At 38.0% G+C, this 20,600-nt stretch overlaps 1 protein-coding gene and 1 pseudogene across 2 annotated transcripts in view; one reads left to right on the top strand and one right to left on the bottom strand.

The window, feature by feature from the left end:
* LOC306638531 (olfactory receptor 2D3-like) overlaps nucleotides 1–12,967 on the top strand; it is a gene marked incomplete at both ends in the record, with an annotated part of 48,522 nt that extends 35,555 nt beyond the window's left edge. Inside the window, one exon of the mRNA XM_079101757.1 lies at nucleotides 12,039–12,967. Within this exon, the coding sequence (XP_078957883.1) occupies nucleotides 12,039–12,967 (929 nt within the window). The remainder of the gene's footprint in view (nucleotides 1–12,038) is intronic.
* Nucleotides 12,968–18,683: 5,716 nt separating this feature from the next.
* LOC306638530 (olfactory receptor 2AG2-like) lies at nucleotides 18,684–19,623 on the bottom strand (annotated as a pseudogene). The gene has a single exon. The product of its transcript is annotated as an olfactory receptor 2AG2-like (transcript).
* Nucleotides 19,624–20,600: the final 977 nt, after the last annotated feature.

Genomic DNA, 20,600 nt, shown 5'->3' with positions numbered 1-20,600 from the left:
TCTGGCAACTGCCTATAGCTCTGGTATAGCCACTCCGAATCCAAGCGGCCACGCTCCTCCTCCTCCTCCTCAGGGCAGGCCCTGGTGTTCTGAGTCCACACAGCTCTCCTCACCGCTCCTCCGCTGGGCAGACACTGGAGCCCCAGTGGTTGCTCCGAGTCCCAGCGCTGTGCTGAGCAGCCTCCTCTATGATGCTTCCAGTTGTTCGAGTTCACTGCTCCAGCGGGGGGAGGGGTGTCTCGCCGGCAGCTCTACTTCACAAAGTTCCCTGTGTTCCGGGACTACCGCCCCATCTGGGACACCTCCCCAACAGGAGAGACTCACCCGGCTGCTTTGAGTTGGTCCCAAGTCTCTCAATATCTCCTCTTTTGAATCCTAAGTCCTGGAGCAACATGAAATGCAGCCACCCTCTAGGCCGCCATCTTGAAACCTGAATGACTTTCTTGAATTGCTATTTCAATAAGCATTTTTCTGAATTCCCCTTTTCTCTAAATTGCATAAATGTTAGAGTTCTAAAACATAAATTCTATAGATATATAATTTAAATATATAATCCTATGGTTAAATTAGGTGGTTTTTTTGTTTGTTTGTTTGTTTTTGTTGTTGTTGTTGTTGTTGTTTGTTTTTGGGTGCTGGGGATTGAACCCAGGGCCTTGTGCTTGCAAGGCAGGCATTCTACCAACTGAGCTATCTCCCCAGCCCCAAAGTAGTTTTGACAAATGTTTGCACCTATGTAACTAGCTCCAAAATCAAGACATACAGCATTTCACTTGCATTGCATGATTCTGTCCTGTCCTTCATTGTCAGTTCCTGTATTGGGAATTGGAGTACTGATCTCCAAGTAATTACTAACTCAATTTCTTAGCATTTTATAAAAATTGACTCATCAGTATGAACTCTTTTTGTCTAGTTCTTTTGATTGGCACAATATATTTTAGATTCAACCATGTTATTTCATTTATCAGTAGTTTTTTTTTTTTTTCTTCTGAGTAGTATTCCATTAGATGGACCCAGAACGAAGATAAATCACAGTTAACGTACACATTTATTGATGCATATTTGCTTCTATTCAAGGTTTTGGCTACTCTGAATGAAAGATATGAGTAATTGAATTGCAAATCTTTGTGTGAACATAGGTTTTCATTTGTTTTTGCATCTATGAGTAGAGCTACTGAGACGAACAGTAAATATAACTTCATAGCATACCACCAAACTCTCTTTCAAAGTGGATTCATGATTTTTATATTCATTGTCATTATCAGTGTATGAGGTTCTGATTGTTCCACAATTTTGTCAACATGTGGAGATGCCAGTATTTTTAATGTTAGTCATTGCACTGAGTGATGGCATCTCATTGTGATTTAATTCCCTATTTTGGTTATCTAATGATGAAACAAATAACACCTAATTTGGTAGCTACAACAACCAACATTGCTTATGATCCTGAAATTTGGGCAAGTCACAAAGTGGAGTTTGTTTCTGTTCTAATTGTAAATCAACAGGGGCATTTCACAGGGTGGGGACCATAGTTATCTGAAGGTTTCCCACTTGCACACATCTGGCAGTTGATGGTAGCTTTCTCTGGGAGGCCTTGGAACCCCTCCATGTGGGCCTTTCTCTGAGACTGGTCTGCAAGAAATAAATGATATGATGTAAATCTTCATTGAATAAGATACATAAACTGCAACCTGAAGTAAAATGCTGAAAGTGAGCAAGTGATATGAGTCTGTGAACACTGCAGTAAATGAGAAGTCCTATCCTTAGTGCCAGAAGGTCTAGTAACCAAAGCACTCTGTAGTGAGAAAAGTACTGCAGGAGGATCACAATACCAGACCTTAAATTACATTACAGAACTATAGCTACAGAACAAAAATGGCATGGCATTGGCACAAAAATAGAATCGAAGACCAATGGAACAGAAAAGGAGACACAGAGACACACACACATAAACACTGTTATCTCATACTAGACAAAAGTGATGTAAACATACATTGGTGGAAAGATAGTGCCTTCAGCAAATAGTACTGGGAAAATGGGAAATCCATATAGTAGACTCAAATCGAACTCCCATATCTCACCCTGCACAAATCTCAACTCGAAATGGATCAAGGACGTTGGCATTAGAGCAGAGACCCTGCACTTCCTAGAAGAAAAAGTAGGTCCAACTCTATCATATTGGCTCAGGAACAGACTTCCTCAATAAGACTTCTAAAGCACAAGAAGTAAAATCAAGAATCAGTAAATGGGATGAATTCGAACTAAAAAGCTTCTTCACAACAAAGGAAGCAAATCCAGAACATGAACAGAGAGCCTACAGAATGGGAGAAAATCTTTACCACCTGCACCTCAGATAGAGCATTAATCTCCAGGATATACAAAGAACTCAAAAAACTTAACAACAGAAAAACAAATAACCCAATCAATAAGTGGGCAAAGGAACTGGACAGAAACTTCACAGAAGAATTGCAAATGGTCAAAAAATATGTGAAAAAATGTTCAACATCTCTAGCAGTTAGAGAAATGCAAATCAAAACTATACTGAGATTCCATCTCTCTCCAATCAGAATGGCAATTATCAAGAATACAAGTAGCAATAAATGTTGGCAAGGATGTGGGGGAAAAGTTGAACTCATACATTGCTGGTGGGAATGTAAATTGGTGCAACCACTCTGGAAAGCAGTATGGAGATTCCTCAGAAAACTTGGAATGGAAAAACCATTTGACCCAGTTATACCACTCCTGGGCTTATACCCAAAGAACTTAAAATCAGATACTACAGTGATGCAGTCCCATCCATGTTTATAGCAACTCAATTCACAATGGCCAAGCTATGAAACCAAACTAGGTGCCCTTCAACAGATGAATGTATAAAGAAACTATAGTACACACTGGAATAGTAGCCATAAAGAAGAGTGAAATGATGGCATTGGCAGTTAAATTATGGAGCTAGATAATATCTTGCTAAGTGAAATAAACCAATACCAAAATAACAAAGGCCAAATGTTCTCTCTTATATGTGGATGCTAACCAATTACAAGGGAGAGTAAGGAAGGGAATTATAGAAGTTCATTGGGTTAGACAAAGGGGAATGAAGGGGGGAGGAGGGATGGGAATAGGAAAGAGAGTAGAAAGAATTGGATATAACTTTCCTATGCTCATACATGAATGTACAATGACTGGTGTAACTCCACATCATGTTCAACCACAAGAATGTGATCAAAATTGTAATGGGTTGCACCCCATATGTGTAAAATGTCAAAATATACCTGACTATCATGTATATCTAAAAACAACAAAAATTTAAAAATTTAAAAAATAAGATACAAAAAAATTTTTCAAGTACAAATAAGCAAAAGCTTTAAAATTTCTTTAAAAATAAAAAAGAAGGTCTGGGAACCTCAGGGACATCTGGTTATCGGAACAATGTCTAAATTTATTGCTAATTCAGTTAAGGCACCACAAATCTTTTGAATAACCCAAGTTGGCAATTAATGTAGATTTTAGAAATCCTTTTAAAATATTTTCTTTAAAATCTATCCATATTAATCAGCATGAGTAAGAGGCAACCAATGTAATAATATAGATTTCCTTAATAAACACTAAGGAGGCTTTAGCTTTCTTTGCTTATGTGATTACCAAAGTCATGAACAGAGCAAGAGACACTCCAACCTCATCATGTGGACAAAATGACAATTTAAATTTTTCTCTCTTTTTAAAAGAGTTCCAAATCAGGGGAGATTCAGAAATTTCGACATTGTTTACAAGCATAACAGAAAGGCTTCAGGGTACCTAATGAATCGAGAACTCTTGGGACTGTGTTGTTTACACCAGTTCTCAGGACCACATTTTTAAGAACTTCCCCTTAGGAAAATCCAGTGCTTAGGTCCTGGGAGAATTGAGGTTTGTGACCTTGAGAAAGGTGGTTGGCAAAGGTTCAAAATGGAGAAACACTCTGAGTGCCCAGGAATAAAAGTGCAGTGACATCGCCTGGTGGGATCTTGGTGTTCAGCCCAGAGGTCTCAACACCCTGCCTGCCCCCTCAGCCTCTTCGCCTGAGACCCCACTGCCCTGAGCTCAGCTCAGCTCAGCCCACCTGGTGAGAGCAGGACTGTGTTGAGGTGGCCACACCTCCTCAGGAGATCCAGCAGGGTCTGTGAGGAACTGGTCCTCCCTCTCCTCTCCAGCATCACATTCCTTCCTCCTTTCCCACTTTTCCTCCTCCTTCTGTAGGGCTCAGTACAGAAATCCTTCTCTAGGGTGTCTGCAGGGATCAGACCCTACACAAAAGATTCCAGAAAGCTCCAGGTTAATAGCCTCCCACCCGGACCTCATTTCCCAGCAGCTGTAAACCTACCAGACACTCCACAGTCCTTTGTTGAAGTGTTCACATCTTCCTGTGCCTTTTCCATCTCTGGTGCACTGTAAGCTACAGGGAAGTCTGGTCTTTTGATCTTGAAAATCCCTGGATCTAGGAAGTGATGTGTGGCCACAGCCTTGGATATGATGTCTATGTGAGGGGATTTCTTACTATCAGAATCACTCCCTTGTTCTTTCACCTCTGCCACAATGTAAGTCCTTCACCCTGGTTTCAGATAGAAGGTAATGGTTTCTGCACTGTATTATTTCTTTCATAAACTCTTGGTAGATTATCACGCCCAGGTGAGCATGCTTTAATTGTCCTGCAGTTCATTCCTGGAGACATTCTAGTGGCCCAGTGGATACTGTGTCTTTTATACTTCATTCCCTTTTTGCTACATAAGTGTTTGGATTTGAATATATGAGTGAAAAGAGATCTACAATTCTATGTGTGATAATGTATGCATGAGATAGATGGGTAGTGATTTGCTCAGCTGATATTTATTTAAAAACTTAACTGCCTGACTGCAACAAATAATAGGGGTAAGATCACTAACATTCTCTACCTTTGGAGAATTGATAAAATAGGAAAAAGAATGCCTTGACATTAAATATATGTTGTATCATATAAAGATGTATTAGTGTAAATATGAAACACAGAAAAGTGAAATGTAAAAAAGTCAACTTCACTTAACAGAGGCAGTGAAAGCTTGGGCAAAACAGTGACAGCTGAGGTCAACACTGGAGGGTGACCAGGAATTGACCTAGCAGATAAAGCAATAAGTCAACTTCCACAGAGGGAACAGTAAGGGCAAAGGAACTGGGTTGGCTCATGTACCTTTGAGCCTGGCAGGGAATTGATCAAGGGTTAGGAAGTGTGAGAGATTGACTTGCAGACATCTGCAGCCAGTCAAAGATGCTCTAGGCCCAGAATATTGTTTGGATTTAAGCCTATACACAACGGAGAGTTATCAAATTGGGGAACTGAAAATGATAACATTAGCATTATCAAAAGATTATTCTATTACATGGAAATAGGATGACTGGAGCAATGTAAGATGCAGAGAGATAATAGAGCTAAAATAAACAGAAGTTACTGGGTTGGTAAAATCTCATAACTGTTTACTTCTTCAGTAGGTGGAAAAATAATGAGAGGAACAAAAAGTGGCTTCAGTGTGAGAGTTAGTGTAGTTGCATATATCTATTTCATCTCTATCTCACAAGGAGTATTTTTCTTTTTAGTATTTTTGAAGAATACAAATTGTCGGAAGAAAGTCAGAGAAGGCACATCATAGTTTGTTTTCAGTTTGAAGCTGGATGAGAAAATGTGTGTATTACTTGTCCATCCATGTACAATAAAGAATATATATTTACTAATATTCTAGATAACTAAAATTAGTGTGCCAAATACTAACTTGAGGCTTATAAAAATTATCAACTTATTTTTTGTAACAAAAGGAAAAATTAGATATTAATATTCTCATTTTATAAATATAGAAACAGACATAATTTAAATTACTAACTCAAGGTATCTCTATATTATGTTATATAGCTCAGATTCTTTTTCAGTTTTTTCACACATTAGGAGGACTTTATCTTTCTAGTGATCTTAAGCTCTTTCAATCAACTTCTTTTCTGCACTCAGCTTTTTGTGTTTGCTTGTTTGTTTTGGTTCTGATGATTGAACCTGGGGGCATTTAACCACAGGGTCACAGCCCAGCTCCTTTTATTTATAATTCTGAGGCAGGGTCTCACTAAATTCCTTAGGGTCTCTCTAAGTTATTGAGACTATCCTTGACCTTGTGACTCTTCTGCCTCAGTCTCCCAAATCACTGGGATTAGGTGTGAGCCAGCATACCTGTCACTACTCAGTTTTTGTAGGGCTCTTATTGCTTTCTGAGAAGATTTATATCAGGAGTGTTAAGAAATAGTTTGCTGGAAATTTTTTCTCTAAGTCATGTAATTGAATATTTAGGCATTCTGTGTCTTTTAGTTATAATCGCCTCATGAACTCTGTGTAGTTAAATTATTTTAATTGTTTTCCTTTATTGAAATTAGAAAACATGATGAAATTTCAATTTACTTAGCTATCATTAAGTTTAACTTTATTCTACTTATTGGATAGTTGGCTTAATATTTATCTTAAAAAATATTATTATCTATTCAGATGTCTTTTTCACTGTATTTTGTCTTTTCTCTCCTCAGACTTCAATTTCCCTTTGCTTAAACTGTTTTAATAATACATGCTTTCATGCTTTTTAAAGATTCAGCCCTTGATTTTTTTTTTAACATGCTTCATTTTTTATTTTGATTCCTACCTATCTTCTGGATCACTAATCCTTTTCTTTGTTTCTTCTTCTTCCTTGGAATTGAACCCAAGGGCACTTAACCACTGAGTCACATCCCTAGACATTTTAAAAAATATCTTATTTAGAGACAGGGTCTTGCTAAGTTGCTGAGACTGGCTTTGAACTAGCAATCCTCCTGCCTCAGCCTCCCTAGCTGCTGGGAACTAATACATTCTTCATCAGTGTCTAATATGCTGTTAAAATCTCTTTTGTGTTCTCATTTTAATTCATCCCATTTTCAGATTTAAAATTTTCATTCTTTTATTTTTAGTAGGCTTTAAGTTCTCTGATTAAATTCACTAACCTATTGCCTAATATCATGTATATATTTTATTTCACAATGTTTTAAAGACTATGTCTCAAAACTCCCATATAAGATTGACTGTTTTGATTTATATGCTGTTCGCTCTCTTCTCTCTTTCTCCCCCCCCCCCACTCTCTCTCCCTTTCCCCCTCCCTCTCCCTTTCTGTTGTTCTTGTTCCTATTTTATGCTGTGCCTTGTAATTTCACTTTACTGAATGCAGGGCATTGTGCATGCAGTACTCTAAAACCCCTTTGAGGCTCTAAATGCAGGATTTATTTAGGTTTCGGCAGGGACTTAAGAAAAGAGCAGATAGTCTTAAGAAAAATAGAGATTGTATTGATTTAGAGTTGATTTCTATATTTTCATTTCATTCCTCATTCCAAGGTTATCCCCCCCAAACCTAGAATATTTGTCAATATGTCTTATATTGCTAACTCTTAAAGTCCACTTTTTATCCCTTCCCTCCTACTACTTTAAGACTGCAGAAAGTTTTCTTAACTTTTCCACCTGTCATCCCCCACTCTCTGTTGAGCTTAGACTCTCAACTGCTTCTTTGGAATCCACCACCTTCCTCTGGGCGCAGGGAATTCTGCTGTTGGGTTCACTACACTGTGCTGCTTCTTTCTCCAAGGTCTTTGTACCTTGAGGTTTCACTGGCTTCATAGCTGTTTTCAGTGAAAAGGTCGGTTGGAAACCGTGGATCCCATAATTATTAGAATTGGGAGTCAGTGTGTATTTGTATTTATGTTCTGATGTTATCATGTGACTCATCCCCTAATGTTCAACCATACTTAAATTCCTTGGCAAAACCCTACTTAGTTATCGGATATTCCTTCCTCTCTCTATATATATGTACAATTTGCTAGTTTATCATCTATAATTTTTCCATATTTAATCAAAAGTGAAATTCTTATCATTGTGTGTGTTACATTTTGACATTAGAGTCTGGCCTGTATTATAAACTAAAATGAACTAACTTGGAATATACAGCTAAATAAGATACATGTACATTATCCTTTTAATAGACTTTTTCTTCTGTTTAAATTTTTCTGATATGTCTTTTGGGGACCTGGGTTTTTTCAGAGAATTGGATCTTATACAACACTGAATTTTATCTTAGTGCTGTTAGATGCTATTGTAAGATACTTGGTTTTTATGGCTAGATGTGAGCAAGAAAGCATGTGTCATCATACCTTCTAAGACAAAGTTGACAATGATGAAGACTACGTGGAAGGACATAAAGGAACATGTTGAATATTCAGAAGGAACCTAACCTTAAGTCAGCCTACTTTGGATTCTAGGTAATTCAAATCTATAAATCCACACATTAAAAACAAAGCCTTTGAATAGGCTTTCTTTCCTTTTTATTACAAATAACACATTCTAATACTAACAAATTTGTCTTCTAGAGTACTCAAGACATAGCTACCAAAATACTAAATCAAATTGGTGGATAAGGGAAGGAAGGCACTCACTATTTCTACCAAGTCTGAAAAGTTCATCTTAGGTTAAATGGTAGCGTTCATACTTTAAATTTAGATTAGTGGACATGCACCAGATAGTATTTGAGACAATCTGTTGTGTAATATTTGAGGAAATAGATTTAAATGAGATTTCCAATGAATAGTAGGTAGATAAAGAAAAATGGAATTTTAGTTGGAATTGCAATGAATCTGTATAGCACTTTTGGTAGTATGGCCATTTTGACAATATTAATTCTGCCTATCCAAGAACATGGGAGATCTTTCCATCTTCTAAGGTTTTCTTTAATTTCTTTCTTTAGTGTTCTGTAGTTCCCATTGTAGAGGTCTTTCACCTCTTTTGTTAGATTGATTCCCAAGTACTTTTTCTTTTGAGGCTATTATGAATGGGGAAGTTTTCCTAAATTCTCTTTCTGAGGATTCATCACTTATGAATAAAAATGCATTAGATTTATGAGCATTGATCTTATATCCTGCTACTTTACTGAATTCATTTATGAGTCCTAGAAGTTTTTTGGTGGAATTTTCCAGTTCCCCCAGATATAGAATCATGTCATCAGCAAATAGGGATAGTTTGAGTGCTATTCAGATTCAATGCAATTCCAATTAAAATCCCAATGATGTACCTCACAGAAATAGAGCAAGCAATCATGAAATTCCTCTGGAAGAATAAGAGACCCAGAATAGCTAAAGCAATCCTTAGCAGGAAGAGTGAAGCATCGGGTATCGCAATACCAGAACTTCAACTACACTACAGAGCAACAGTAACAAAAACAGCATGGTATTGGCACCAAAATAGACAGGTAGATCAATGGTACAGAATAGAGGACACAGAGACAAACCCAAATCAATACAGTTTTCTCATACTAGACAAAGGTGTCAAAAACATGCAATGGAGAAAAGACAGCCTATTCAACAAATGGTGCTGGGAAAACTGGAAATCCATATGCAGCAGAATGAAACTAAACCCCTATCTCTCACCCTGCACAAAACTCACTCAAAATGGATTGAGGACCTTGGAATCAGACCAGAGACCCTGCATCTTATAGAAGAAAAAGTAGGATCAAATCTTCATCATGTCGGCTTAGAATGAGACTTCCTTAACATGACTCCCATAGCATAAGAAATAAAAGCAAGAATCAATAACTGGGATAGATTCAAACTAAAAAGCTTTCTCTCAGCAAAGGATGCTATCAGCAATGTGAAGAGAGAGCCTACAGAGTGGGAGAAAATCTTTGCCACTCATACTTCAGAGAGAGCACTAATTTCCAGAATCTATAAAGAACTCAAAAAACTTTACACCAAGAATACAAATAACCCAATCAACAAAGGGGCTAAGGAAATGAACACCTACTTCACAGAAGAAGATCTACAAGCAATCAACAGATATATGAAAAAATTTTCACCATCTCTAGTAAATAAGAGAAATGCAAATCAAAACTACCCTAAGATTCCATCTCGCCCCAATTAGAATGGCGATTATCAAGAATACAAGCAGCAATAGGTGTTGGCGAGGATGTGGGGAAAAAGGTACACTCATACTTTGCTGGTGGTAGAGTGCAGCCACTCTGGAGAGCAGTGTGGAGATTCCTTAGAAAGCTTGGAATGGAACCACCATTGACCCAGCTATCCCACTCCTTGGCCTATACCCAAAGGACTTAAAATCAGCATACTACAGAGATACAGCCACATCAATGTTCATAGCTGCTCAATTCAAATAGCCAGATTGTGGAACCAACCAAGATGCCCTTCACTTGATGAATGGATAAAGAAACTGTGATATAAATATATATATATATATATATATATATATATTTTACACAATGGAATATTACACAACCATAAATAAGATTAAAATTATGACATTTGTAGGCAAATGGATGAAATTGGAGAATATCATGCTAAGTGAGATAAGCCAATCCCAAAAAACCAAAGAACGAATGATCTCACTGATAAGCAAATGATGATACATAATGGGGGTGGGAGGGAGGCAAGAATGGAGGACAGAGGAGCTTTATAGAGGGAAAAGAGGGGTGGGAGGGGTGGGAGGGGTGGGGGGAAGGAAAAATAACAGAATGAATCAAACATCATTACCCTATGTAAATGTATGATTACACAAATGTTATGCCTCTTCTTCATGTACAAACAGAGAAACAAATTGTATCCCATTTGTTTACAATTAAAAAAAAAAAAGAAGGATGAGCAGAACAAAATCTATGGGATATGTTTAGAGGGTGCAATAGTATTCTCTCCTGATTAGTGCAAATATTTACACTGACTCTACCTAACTTCTTCTCCACCTGCATCCAAACCACAAAAAGATAGCAGTTGTTTTTCTTTTCAATGTACACCATTAACTTCTGCCTTACCCTGTCTCAAATACTAATTGTGAGGTGCATTCTATTTATGGCTGCTGTGGATTCAGAGCCTGATACCAGAGAGCATCTTTAGAAGTAGCACCCATTTTTCGTGCAAAACTATCATGTCTGAAATCTGACATCAGACAGCTGATACTCAATAATGATTTAATAATTTGCATCTCTGTGGCTCTGAAAGTTCTTTGAAATCATCACAGGGATCTCAAACTCTTTATCTACAAAATGAGATTGTCAGTAGTGTTCACCTCTAGAAATTCTTCTTTTTAGAATTCCGGGGATACCAAAGTGCTAGGTAAAGTGAGTTTTTTAGTTGTTGTGGTAATGATGATGGTGAACATCATTGTTAGGGTTATTGGCACTGTGTTCTGCTGCCTAGGACTCAAAGTGCTAGATGTGACAGTCAGCTCCTGTGTCCCTCCTATCTTCTGCATTGCAAATAAAATCCATAAATTTCAGTGTTAAAAATAAATTTACAGAACTTGGGTAGACATCAAAAATACCAGATTTGAACTAACTTGGGCTCCATGCTGGTTCTCCCAGCAGACCTGGCATGTGACATGGTAACTCTTTAAATCAGTCTAGCTGTTCTACCTGGATTCTGATTGCTATTTAAAAGAGTGGCTTTATTTTAAATAACTATGAAAAAGAGCAAGAACTAACAGTGGTAATTTATCTGTTTGATTCCCAAACCATATTTGGACTTCCTAATATACTGTGTGTCAATTTTTCATTAACACCTGTGTTTCCATTAGCTACTAGATATTTTGAAATTAATTTAATCAGTGCACTCTATTCTCAGACAACTAATCTTAGTACATACAATGTATGTTTCAAAAATAAAAATGAAATTTAACCAAAATAATTATCTTAATTTCTACATACTAATTTATTAATACCTACATATCTACACATCAGGATAAATGAAGAAGCCACAGTGTGTGATACTCATACTGGCAAGTTTGTCAAACAAGGGAAAATCTGTTTGAAAGCTGTATGCATTGATGAAAACAGAAGTATGAATCTTAAGGCTAACTGTTCCCTTGTTGGAAGCAGATGAAAGCTGACAGTCAACAACTATCCTTGTTAACATTATACATATGTATAAAGCAGTGAAACGTAACATTTGGAATGTATATGTTCTCTTTCTGATGACAGGTAAAGAAGAATAAGAGTCAACAGAAGAAAGAAACAAAACTTACATGTCTGAATTTATCTTGTTGGGACTGTCACAGGATCCACAGATCCAAATCTTGTTGTTCTTTGTTTTCCTGATCATCTACCTTCTTTCCTTATTTGGAAACCTGCTGATAATAATCCTCATTCAAGTTGACTCTCAACTTCATACTCCCATGTACTTTTTTCTCAAAAACTTATCCTTTGCTGACCTTTGTTTCTCTTCGAGCATTGTACCCCAGATGTTGGTCCACTTCCTTGTGAAAAAGAAAACCATTTCCTTTGCTGGATGCTCAATACAGATAGTTGTCTTCCTCCTAGCAGGGTGTACAGAGTGTACACTACTGGCAGTGATGTCCTATGACCGGTACGTGGCTGTCTGCAAGCCCCTGCACTACTCTACCATCATGACCCAGAGGGCTTGTGTCCAGTTGGCCACAGTGTCCTGGATAAGTGGGGCATTGGTGTGTTTGGTGGACAGTGCCTTTACACTCTATCTCCCCTACCAGGGACAGAATGTAATTAATCACTACTTCTGTGAACCACCTGCTCTCCTAAAGGTGGCATCTGTGGACACCTCCAATGCTGAGATGGCTCTCTTTTCCATGGGTGTGCTTATCCTCCTAGCTCCTGTCTCCCTGATCCTCGTCTCCTACTGGCATATCATCTCCACCGTGATCCGGATGCAGTCTGGGGAGAGGAGGCTCAAGGTCTTCTCCACCTGTGGCTCTCACCTCACTGTCGTGGTTCTCTACTATGGCTCTGGAATTTTTGCCTACATGAGACCTAATTCCAAGACAATGAATGAAAAAGATAAGATCATCTCTGTGTTCTATTCAGTCATGACTTCCATGTTGAACCCCATCATTTACAGTCTCAGGAACAAGGATGTGAAGGGGGCCCTCAGGAAGCTGGCTGGGAGATAGTGTGCCTCAGAGGTAGTGATTTTCTTTGAACATTGTGGTTGACAGCATAGCTCTGACATCAGCATCTTTTCCTGCCCTTGCTTAATTCCTTGGCTTATTTACTTCTATATTCATTAAAAGACTTCTGTATGCAGGCACTGTGTCCACACCCACAAGATGAGCAAAACAGGGCTTTCCTCAGAAGATGTGGCAACCCACTAACAAGAGATCATAAACATCAGGATAACCATTTTAAAAGTTCAATAAAAGGGAGTGCTTTAAGATAAGGTAAAAGAAAAATACTATGTAGATCAAAAGTGAAGGCCATAGCTTATTTGAAGATCAGAAATATTTTTGTAGATAACTCTACTAAAATGAGACTTGATTTATGAATAATATGTACAATTCAATAAGTGTCAATGGTTATAAAAGATACCTAAGAGAGACTATAACATGAACAAAAACAAACACCATCAGGGAGGAACCATTAAAATCAGGAATATGTATCAGGAAATAAAGCTCAGGAGTGATATTTTCACAGAATTAGCTAGTTTTATAATATTCTGCACAGGGTTTTATGCACAAGGTTAACCAGTTTGCCCTGTATGCAGACTTGCCCTGTAGAAATTACCTGGTCACAACTTTGCTTAGGAACTTTCTTCTGAAAGACAGTAACAGCGTGGAATATTGTGCTTGGCAATTTGTGTGATCATAGTACCATAATTTTTCAAAGGATTTATGGTCTAGATATTATGTCACAAATTATCAGGCTATAATATTAATATCTGAAATATTTTTTATCTTATTTTTCTTTTAATTTCATTTGAAGGGAATCTTATTGATCATAGTACCTAATAATCTACTGCTTTAATCACTTTAATGAGTGTAATTTTCTCAGCCAACACATATTTACTGAACAGCCCGTATGAAATGCCTAGGAAGTTTGGTATTCTTATTTTTAGTATTTTATTACTTCAACTTGTACATTCTAATAATTTACAACTTTGTTTTGGGAAAGATTTAAATTGAGAGATACTTTAGTAGGTGTCTGACAGCATGCTAGGCACTGATAAATTGCAATTTCAATTAAGCATACTTAATGTTGTAACAATTATATTAGGGAAAGTGACAGAATAAACAAAAAACTGATAAATTCTTCTAAATCATTATTGTGAGGGGTTGATGGTGATACCAATAAGAAGAATCAGGTCCAATGATGAACTGGGTAGATGGGACTAGAAGAGAAAAGTAGACTTCAGAGAGTTGGTGACAACATGTGTGGGGTAAAGGAGGCATGGATGGAAAGGCTATTTAGCATAGCACAAGAAGTTTTCTTTCAGCAAAGACCCAAAAAACAAAAATCACAACACTCTAAGGAAATGTATGCATTACTTAAGTTGATTCAACCATTCCACAATGTGCAATAGTTTAAAACATCATGTTGCACAGGATGAATGCGTGTAATTGGATTTGTTAATTAAAATAAATAAAACATAAGCATGTTAATTTCTTTTAAAGAATCAGTGTCATATAATTTGATTCAGCAGTTCTGATCCATGGAATCAACTTTACAAATGTACATAAAACGATTGTGAAGAAAAATCAAGACACTGACTGAATACTAATCTCCAGTAGTTTTTTCCCCATACAAACATCAATTTGAACAGCTGTTCATGTGCCAAACTACTGTCACTAGAGTACAGCACCTGGTTTTAACATAATAATAAGAAAAGATACATGGAGGAATATATCACTTAATATATCACTTCTCCCTTCAACTCCAACAACCCTATGTGGAAAGAGATGTCTCCCCCTTGGGGGAGAGAAGGGAATTAAATCCAGGCTTTAAACTCAAATCCCAGTACTAGTCATGCCACTGTGGAACACAGAGCCAGGCCTCCACCCCAGGACAATGCCTGCAGACCAAGCCTGTTGAAATGAGTTAGCCAGATAGTTAAGGGATGGTTCCTACTACCTTTCCCTAACCCTTGGGCAGAATAAGCAATACTCTTCCACTGGGAAGTATGACTGGGAAGAAAACACAGTATTTTGCCTTGAAACTCAGTGCCAGGCTGGTGAAAGCCAATATTTGGCAGATTTCAGAGACCCCTGTCCCCAGGTCAGTAACCATGGATGGAGCCTTTGGACCCTCCAGGTGACAAGCAAAACCTCAGGGTCCCTGTTGGACAGACTACTATTCCGGCCAGCATCACCTGATGCTGGTTGCAGAGGTTTCAGGCAGGCCTCAGCAGTATAGATCGTGATCTGCTTCAGTGCTGGACTGTGTTTAACAGACTGTGGGCTCCAGGTATGACCCAGGATTGTGGAATTGGTGGCCATGGGACTGCCCATTTCATGTCTCCCCCAACCTTAGGAAGAATAACACAGAGAGAATTTTCCACTTAAGGAAGAAAAGAGAGGTAGGTATCAAGTTACTGCATAGGAGCCTGAGATTAGTCTCTCCATGATGAGGCTCAGAGTCAGGCAGAATCCCATGGCACCTAAACACAGGCCAGTCACTACAGAAGAGGGATCTGCATCAGACAAGGGCACTGTGAGAAAATAACAATACAGACCAATGTGATGAACATAGATGCAAAAATTCTCAACAAACTAATAGCAAACCAAATTGAACAGGACCTGAAAAAGATCATTCATCATTATTAAGCAGAATTTATTCCAAAGATGTAATGATGGTTCTACACATACAAATTAATAAGTGTGATATACCACATTTAAAGAATAGAGGACAAAAACTAGCTGATGATCTCACAGACATGTAAGAATACTGATAAAATTCAATATTCCTTCCTGATAAATATTCTCAGTGAATTAGGTATAGGAGGAACATACCTTAACATAATAAAGGCCATAAGAGACAAACCTTTATTAAACATCATTCTCCATGAGAAAAGATTAAAGAAATTGCTTTATATTGAGAAGCAAAGCAGGGATGCCTTGTTTTGAGATTTCTATCCAACCTAATACTGGAAGTCCTAGCCACAGCATTATGCAAGAAAAAGAAATAAAATACATCCAAATCAGAAAGTCTGTCTCTGCAGAGAACATGGACTTATATCCAGAATGGATAAAAGTATTTGCCAACAATATATCTGAAAAAGAGCTAATATCCAAAATATCTAAGAACTCAATATCAAGTAAACAACCCAAGTGAAACATTTCAAAGGAACTGAGGAGATATTTATACAAAGATGTCATGCAAATGGCTAACAAGTCTATGAAAATATGTTGAATATCACTAATCCCAAGAAAAATACAAATAACCCAATGAGATATCACCTCCCACCAGCTAGCATGGCTATTTCCAAAAGATGAAAGATAACAAGTGGTGGTGAGAATGTAAGGAAAGGGAATTTTTGCGCTTTTCTGATGGAAATGTAAATTGGTATAGCCACTGTGGAAGGCAGCATGGAAGTTCCTCGGAAAATTGAAAATAGAATTCTCATATGATCTGGCAATTTCATACTGGAGATATGTCCAAAAGACATGAAATCAGTATTGCAAAGAGAAATCTCACAGTACCATGTTCATTACAGCATTATTCAGAACAGCCCAGAGATGGAAGTAAACTAAATGTTCAACAATGTATGAATGAATAAAGAAAAGGTGGTGTAAATACACAATGAGAATTTTTCAACCTTGGGAAAGAAGGAAATTTTGTCCTTTCCAACAACCTGAATGAACTTGGAGGATATTAGGTTAAGTAAGATGTGAGGCACAGAAAAAAAAAAAAAAAATACTGTGTGAACTCACTTATATGTGAAATCTCACACAAACACAGGAAGGAAGGCAAAATGGGGATAACATGAAGTTGGGGTGTGGAGAACAGGGAGATGCTGGTCAGAGAATACAAACTTTAAGTTAGACAGGAGGGAGAAGTTCACAAAATCTGTTGCACATCATGGCAATTATAGTAGCAACAACAGTAATATATTGTGTAGTTGAAAATTGCTGAGAAAGTATGTTTTAACTGTTCTTATGACAAAATGCAAGTATGTGAGGGAAAACATATTCGCTTAATTTAGCAATTTCATAACGTATACAAATATCAAGATATCATATTGTACACCACAAATGGATAAAACTAAAATGAACAAAATGAGCAAGTATTTACTTTAAAAAAAAATACAATAAAGATTAAAATTTTTGGAGACTGTTTATTCATCCATAATAGCCAACACATTTTAAGCACAATTTAATCAGGCCATGGTCTAAATGCCTAACATTTATTATTTTATTCCATCTACCCAACAACACCAAGAGAGCAGGACTGTGATTATCACCACATTAAAGTTTAGGATGCACAGATACAAAGGGTTTAATTTTGTGTCCTATGGTGCACTGAGGATTAAAAGGGAGCCAGGGACTCAAACTGAGGTGCTCTGGTCCCCTCCCTCTCCATCATTACTCTGAAACATACCCACATACCAAGGAAGAAGATTCACCAAATTTTAAATGACAAAAGGAGTTATCAGTTACATATAAATTCTGTAAAATACAAGTATGCATATTAAAAGCAGTACAAAACAATTTTACAGGTGTTTTTTATTTCTTTCTAAATTTCTGAATTTCCTCATTATAAAGAACTTGTCTTAATCAGCTTTAGGTTTCATATTATGGCTTAGTTTAATAGATTAAACAATTTAAGATTATTTTTAGAAAGAAAACAAGAACTTCCAAGTTCTGACAAACACTGTTTTCAACCATGATGACCTTTACATAGGTAAAGTATTTGGGAGCTTCTGCATGCAACAAATTCAAGTTCCTACATTTTCTTATAAATCTTCCCACATCACATTTGAGCTAGCTAGAGAATGCGTTATGTAATTTACACTTCCTTTCCAGTGGAGAGAGACATCACATGCATTCATCTCAAGTATTTCAGCTCCTTCCAGTCATTTCAATGCTCCAAAACACATATCTTCATTTAGCAAAATTCAAACAAAATATACACAACACATTTCTCTCACTGTTATTGCATCTGACTTTTCTGTTTAAACTTGGGCACTTCCAATTTTATTTTATTCATTTCTTTAATTTTAATTTTGGGCACAGTAAAAAAGCCCCCAAAGTCAAAGAGACTCTGTTTTCAACTTGAAATGCCAGAATCCTTTTCCTCAGCCCCTTCTACTGCACCAACTTAGGTTTATGCTTTTATTTATGAACTCAATGTGACCGACTCCTTAGATCTGTATTGCAAATGCAGTCACATCTCTTTCACTCTTCCCTACCAGTCGCTAACATCTTAACAAATAACAAGTCTAATGTATCTTCTGAGGACCCTTCTATCTACAAATGACCTAAGAATCCAGTTCAAAGGGAACACTCCCTCAATGCTAACAGGCCATTGGAGTATGCTCAGTCCCAAAGCACTATTGTTCCCTATTGCTACATAACGTTGAAATGGAAAGTTAGTCTCCTTCCATCTCCACTTGGTATGTGTCAGGATGATGCCTCACCAGAGTGAGTCAAGGACATCCATTCAAAGCTTTTTCTTCTCCTACTCCCCTTTTCATGTGGGGTTTCACAGATCAGGGTAATAATTGCCTAGTGAGTTCACATAAAGTTCTGTTCATGCAAGAGCTACATAGTAGAAAATAAGGGGAAATTTTCAAAAGTGTATGTTCATCTCTATCACAGTATAATATGAAAAAAGGGAAAAGCATAACAATTTCATTTGGAGAAAGAATAATAAGAGGAAAGTCAAGAGCCCTCCCTAATGGGTAGGATGTACTGGCAGCACACATTTTCCCAGAACCCTCCTCAAGGCCCCCATGACCTCCTTATTCCTCAGGCTATAGATGAGGGGGTTCAGGGCTGGAGTGACAATTGTGTAGAAAACAGAGATGATGTTGTCTTGCCTGGGACTGTGGAAGGAACTGGGCAGGACATACATGAATGTGGCAGCCAACCACGGTCAGGTGGGAAGAGCACGTGACAAGGGCTTTCTTCCTTCCCTCTTTTGAGGGCATGTGAAGCACAGTGAAGAGAATTAGTGTGTAGGAGGCAACAATGGCAGAAAGGGGGAGCAAGAGGAAAGTCACACCGGTCACATAAACCATGAGCTCATATCTGGAGGTATCTGCACAAGCCAGCTTCAGCAAGGGTGGGATCTCACAGAGCAAATGTCTGATTTCTGAGGACATGCAGAAAGGGAAATGCATAGTGTACACGGTGTGTCCTAAAGCACTCAAGGACGCCAAGATCTAGGATGTGGTCACTGTGAACCAGCAGACCCTTGGGCTCATGAAGATCATGTAGTTCAGAGGATGACAAACGGCCACATACCTGTCATAAGCCATGAAGGCCAGTAGGAGGTCCTCTGCACCACCCAGCATCAGTGCTAGGAACATCTGGAGGGCACAACCCCCAAAGGAGATGCTGTTTTCTCTGCGCAGATAATCCACGAGGGCTTTGGGGGTGACAACCGATGTGAACAGGAGGTCCATGAGAGAGAGCTGCCCCAGCAGGAGGTACATGGGCACGTGGAGCTGCACATCTGTTGTGATGACCAGGAGCAGCAGTCCATTGCTAGCCAGGGCCAACACGTACAGGACTGTGATCATGGCACAGAGCAGTTCAGGAGCCCTGCTGTCATTCAGAATGCCCACCAAGATGAAGCTGCTTCCCCAGGTAGAGGAGTTCCAGAGTGCCATTCTGTGTGGTTCTTTTTGTTGTCTAAAACAAGACAGATTCTCAGAGGCCTTGGCCTACCTTTTTGGACCATCCCAGGATAGTATGCAGTAGTCAATAGAAAGCCCATGAAACATCTTTTCATTCTCTGAGTTAAATTTCCCCTCTGCATTCTGAATTTCTAATTACTTTCACTGAATTTTGATCCACCTCCATCTAAATGTGAAATAGGCATGTCAGAAAATGTGAATTCTTAAGAATTATCTTTACATAAGATATGCAAGAGAATAAGCCCAGACAAAGATCTTTGTACATAAAGGAAAACATCTCTTTCCATAATAAACAAATACACTGGGCAGTGCTTTAAAAGCTAGCTGTTTTTCTGCTTAAAATCTATCTGGGGACACAATTCTAAAGTTTGTTCATAAAAACTCTTTGCCTTCTTGTTCCCTTGACATTATGTCTGCTTTTACGTTCTGGCCTCATCATTTTTGACACCTTCCTCACTAGTAAAATTTCAAGGCTCTTGGACCACCTGATTCTTGTACTCTTTACCCATCCTCACCTCCTTGACAGGGATATAGTGAGTCTGCTTTAAAGAAAAACAATTCTGGGCTTAATTGAATGATCAGGGTAATGTAGATTTTGAGGCAATTCAGTAGGAAGAGTGGAAAAGATATTTGCCTATTTGAAGGCAGTAGTTAGATATTTGCTCAGGAGGAAACAAGAAAAAATAAAATTACAGGATTCACAGAGACACAGAAGTATATCTATGGTATATGATAAAAAGAGTGAGTTATAAAAGAGGAAGCATTGTTGGAAAGACACAAAGCCGTGCTTTTACCTGGGACTCAAAGCAACACTCTGAGCTTCAAAAATCTGAGAAGTGTATGGAAGGATGCTGGCCTTGCTGTGCCCTGAATCCTTATGATAGTCTCCAAAGGAAGTGACTGAGGAAGAAAGCAGGTGGTGTGTGGGGTGGGGAGGGTGATGGTATCCA

Source organism: Sciurus vulgaris (genome assembly GCF_902686455.1).
Source record: "Sciurus vulgaris genome assembly, chromosome: 11".
Lineage (NCBI taxonomy): Eukaryota > Metazoa > Chordata > Mammalia > Rodentia > Sciuridae > Sciurus > Sciurus vulgaris.
This window is presented reverse-complemented; position numbering and strand designations above follow the sequence as displayed.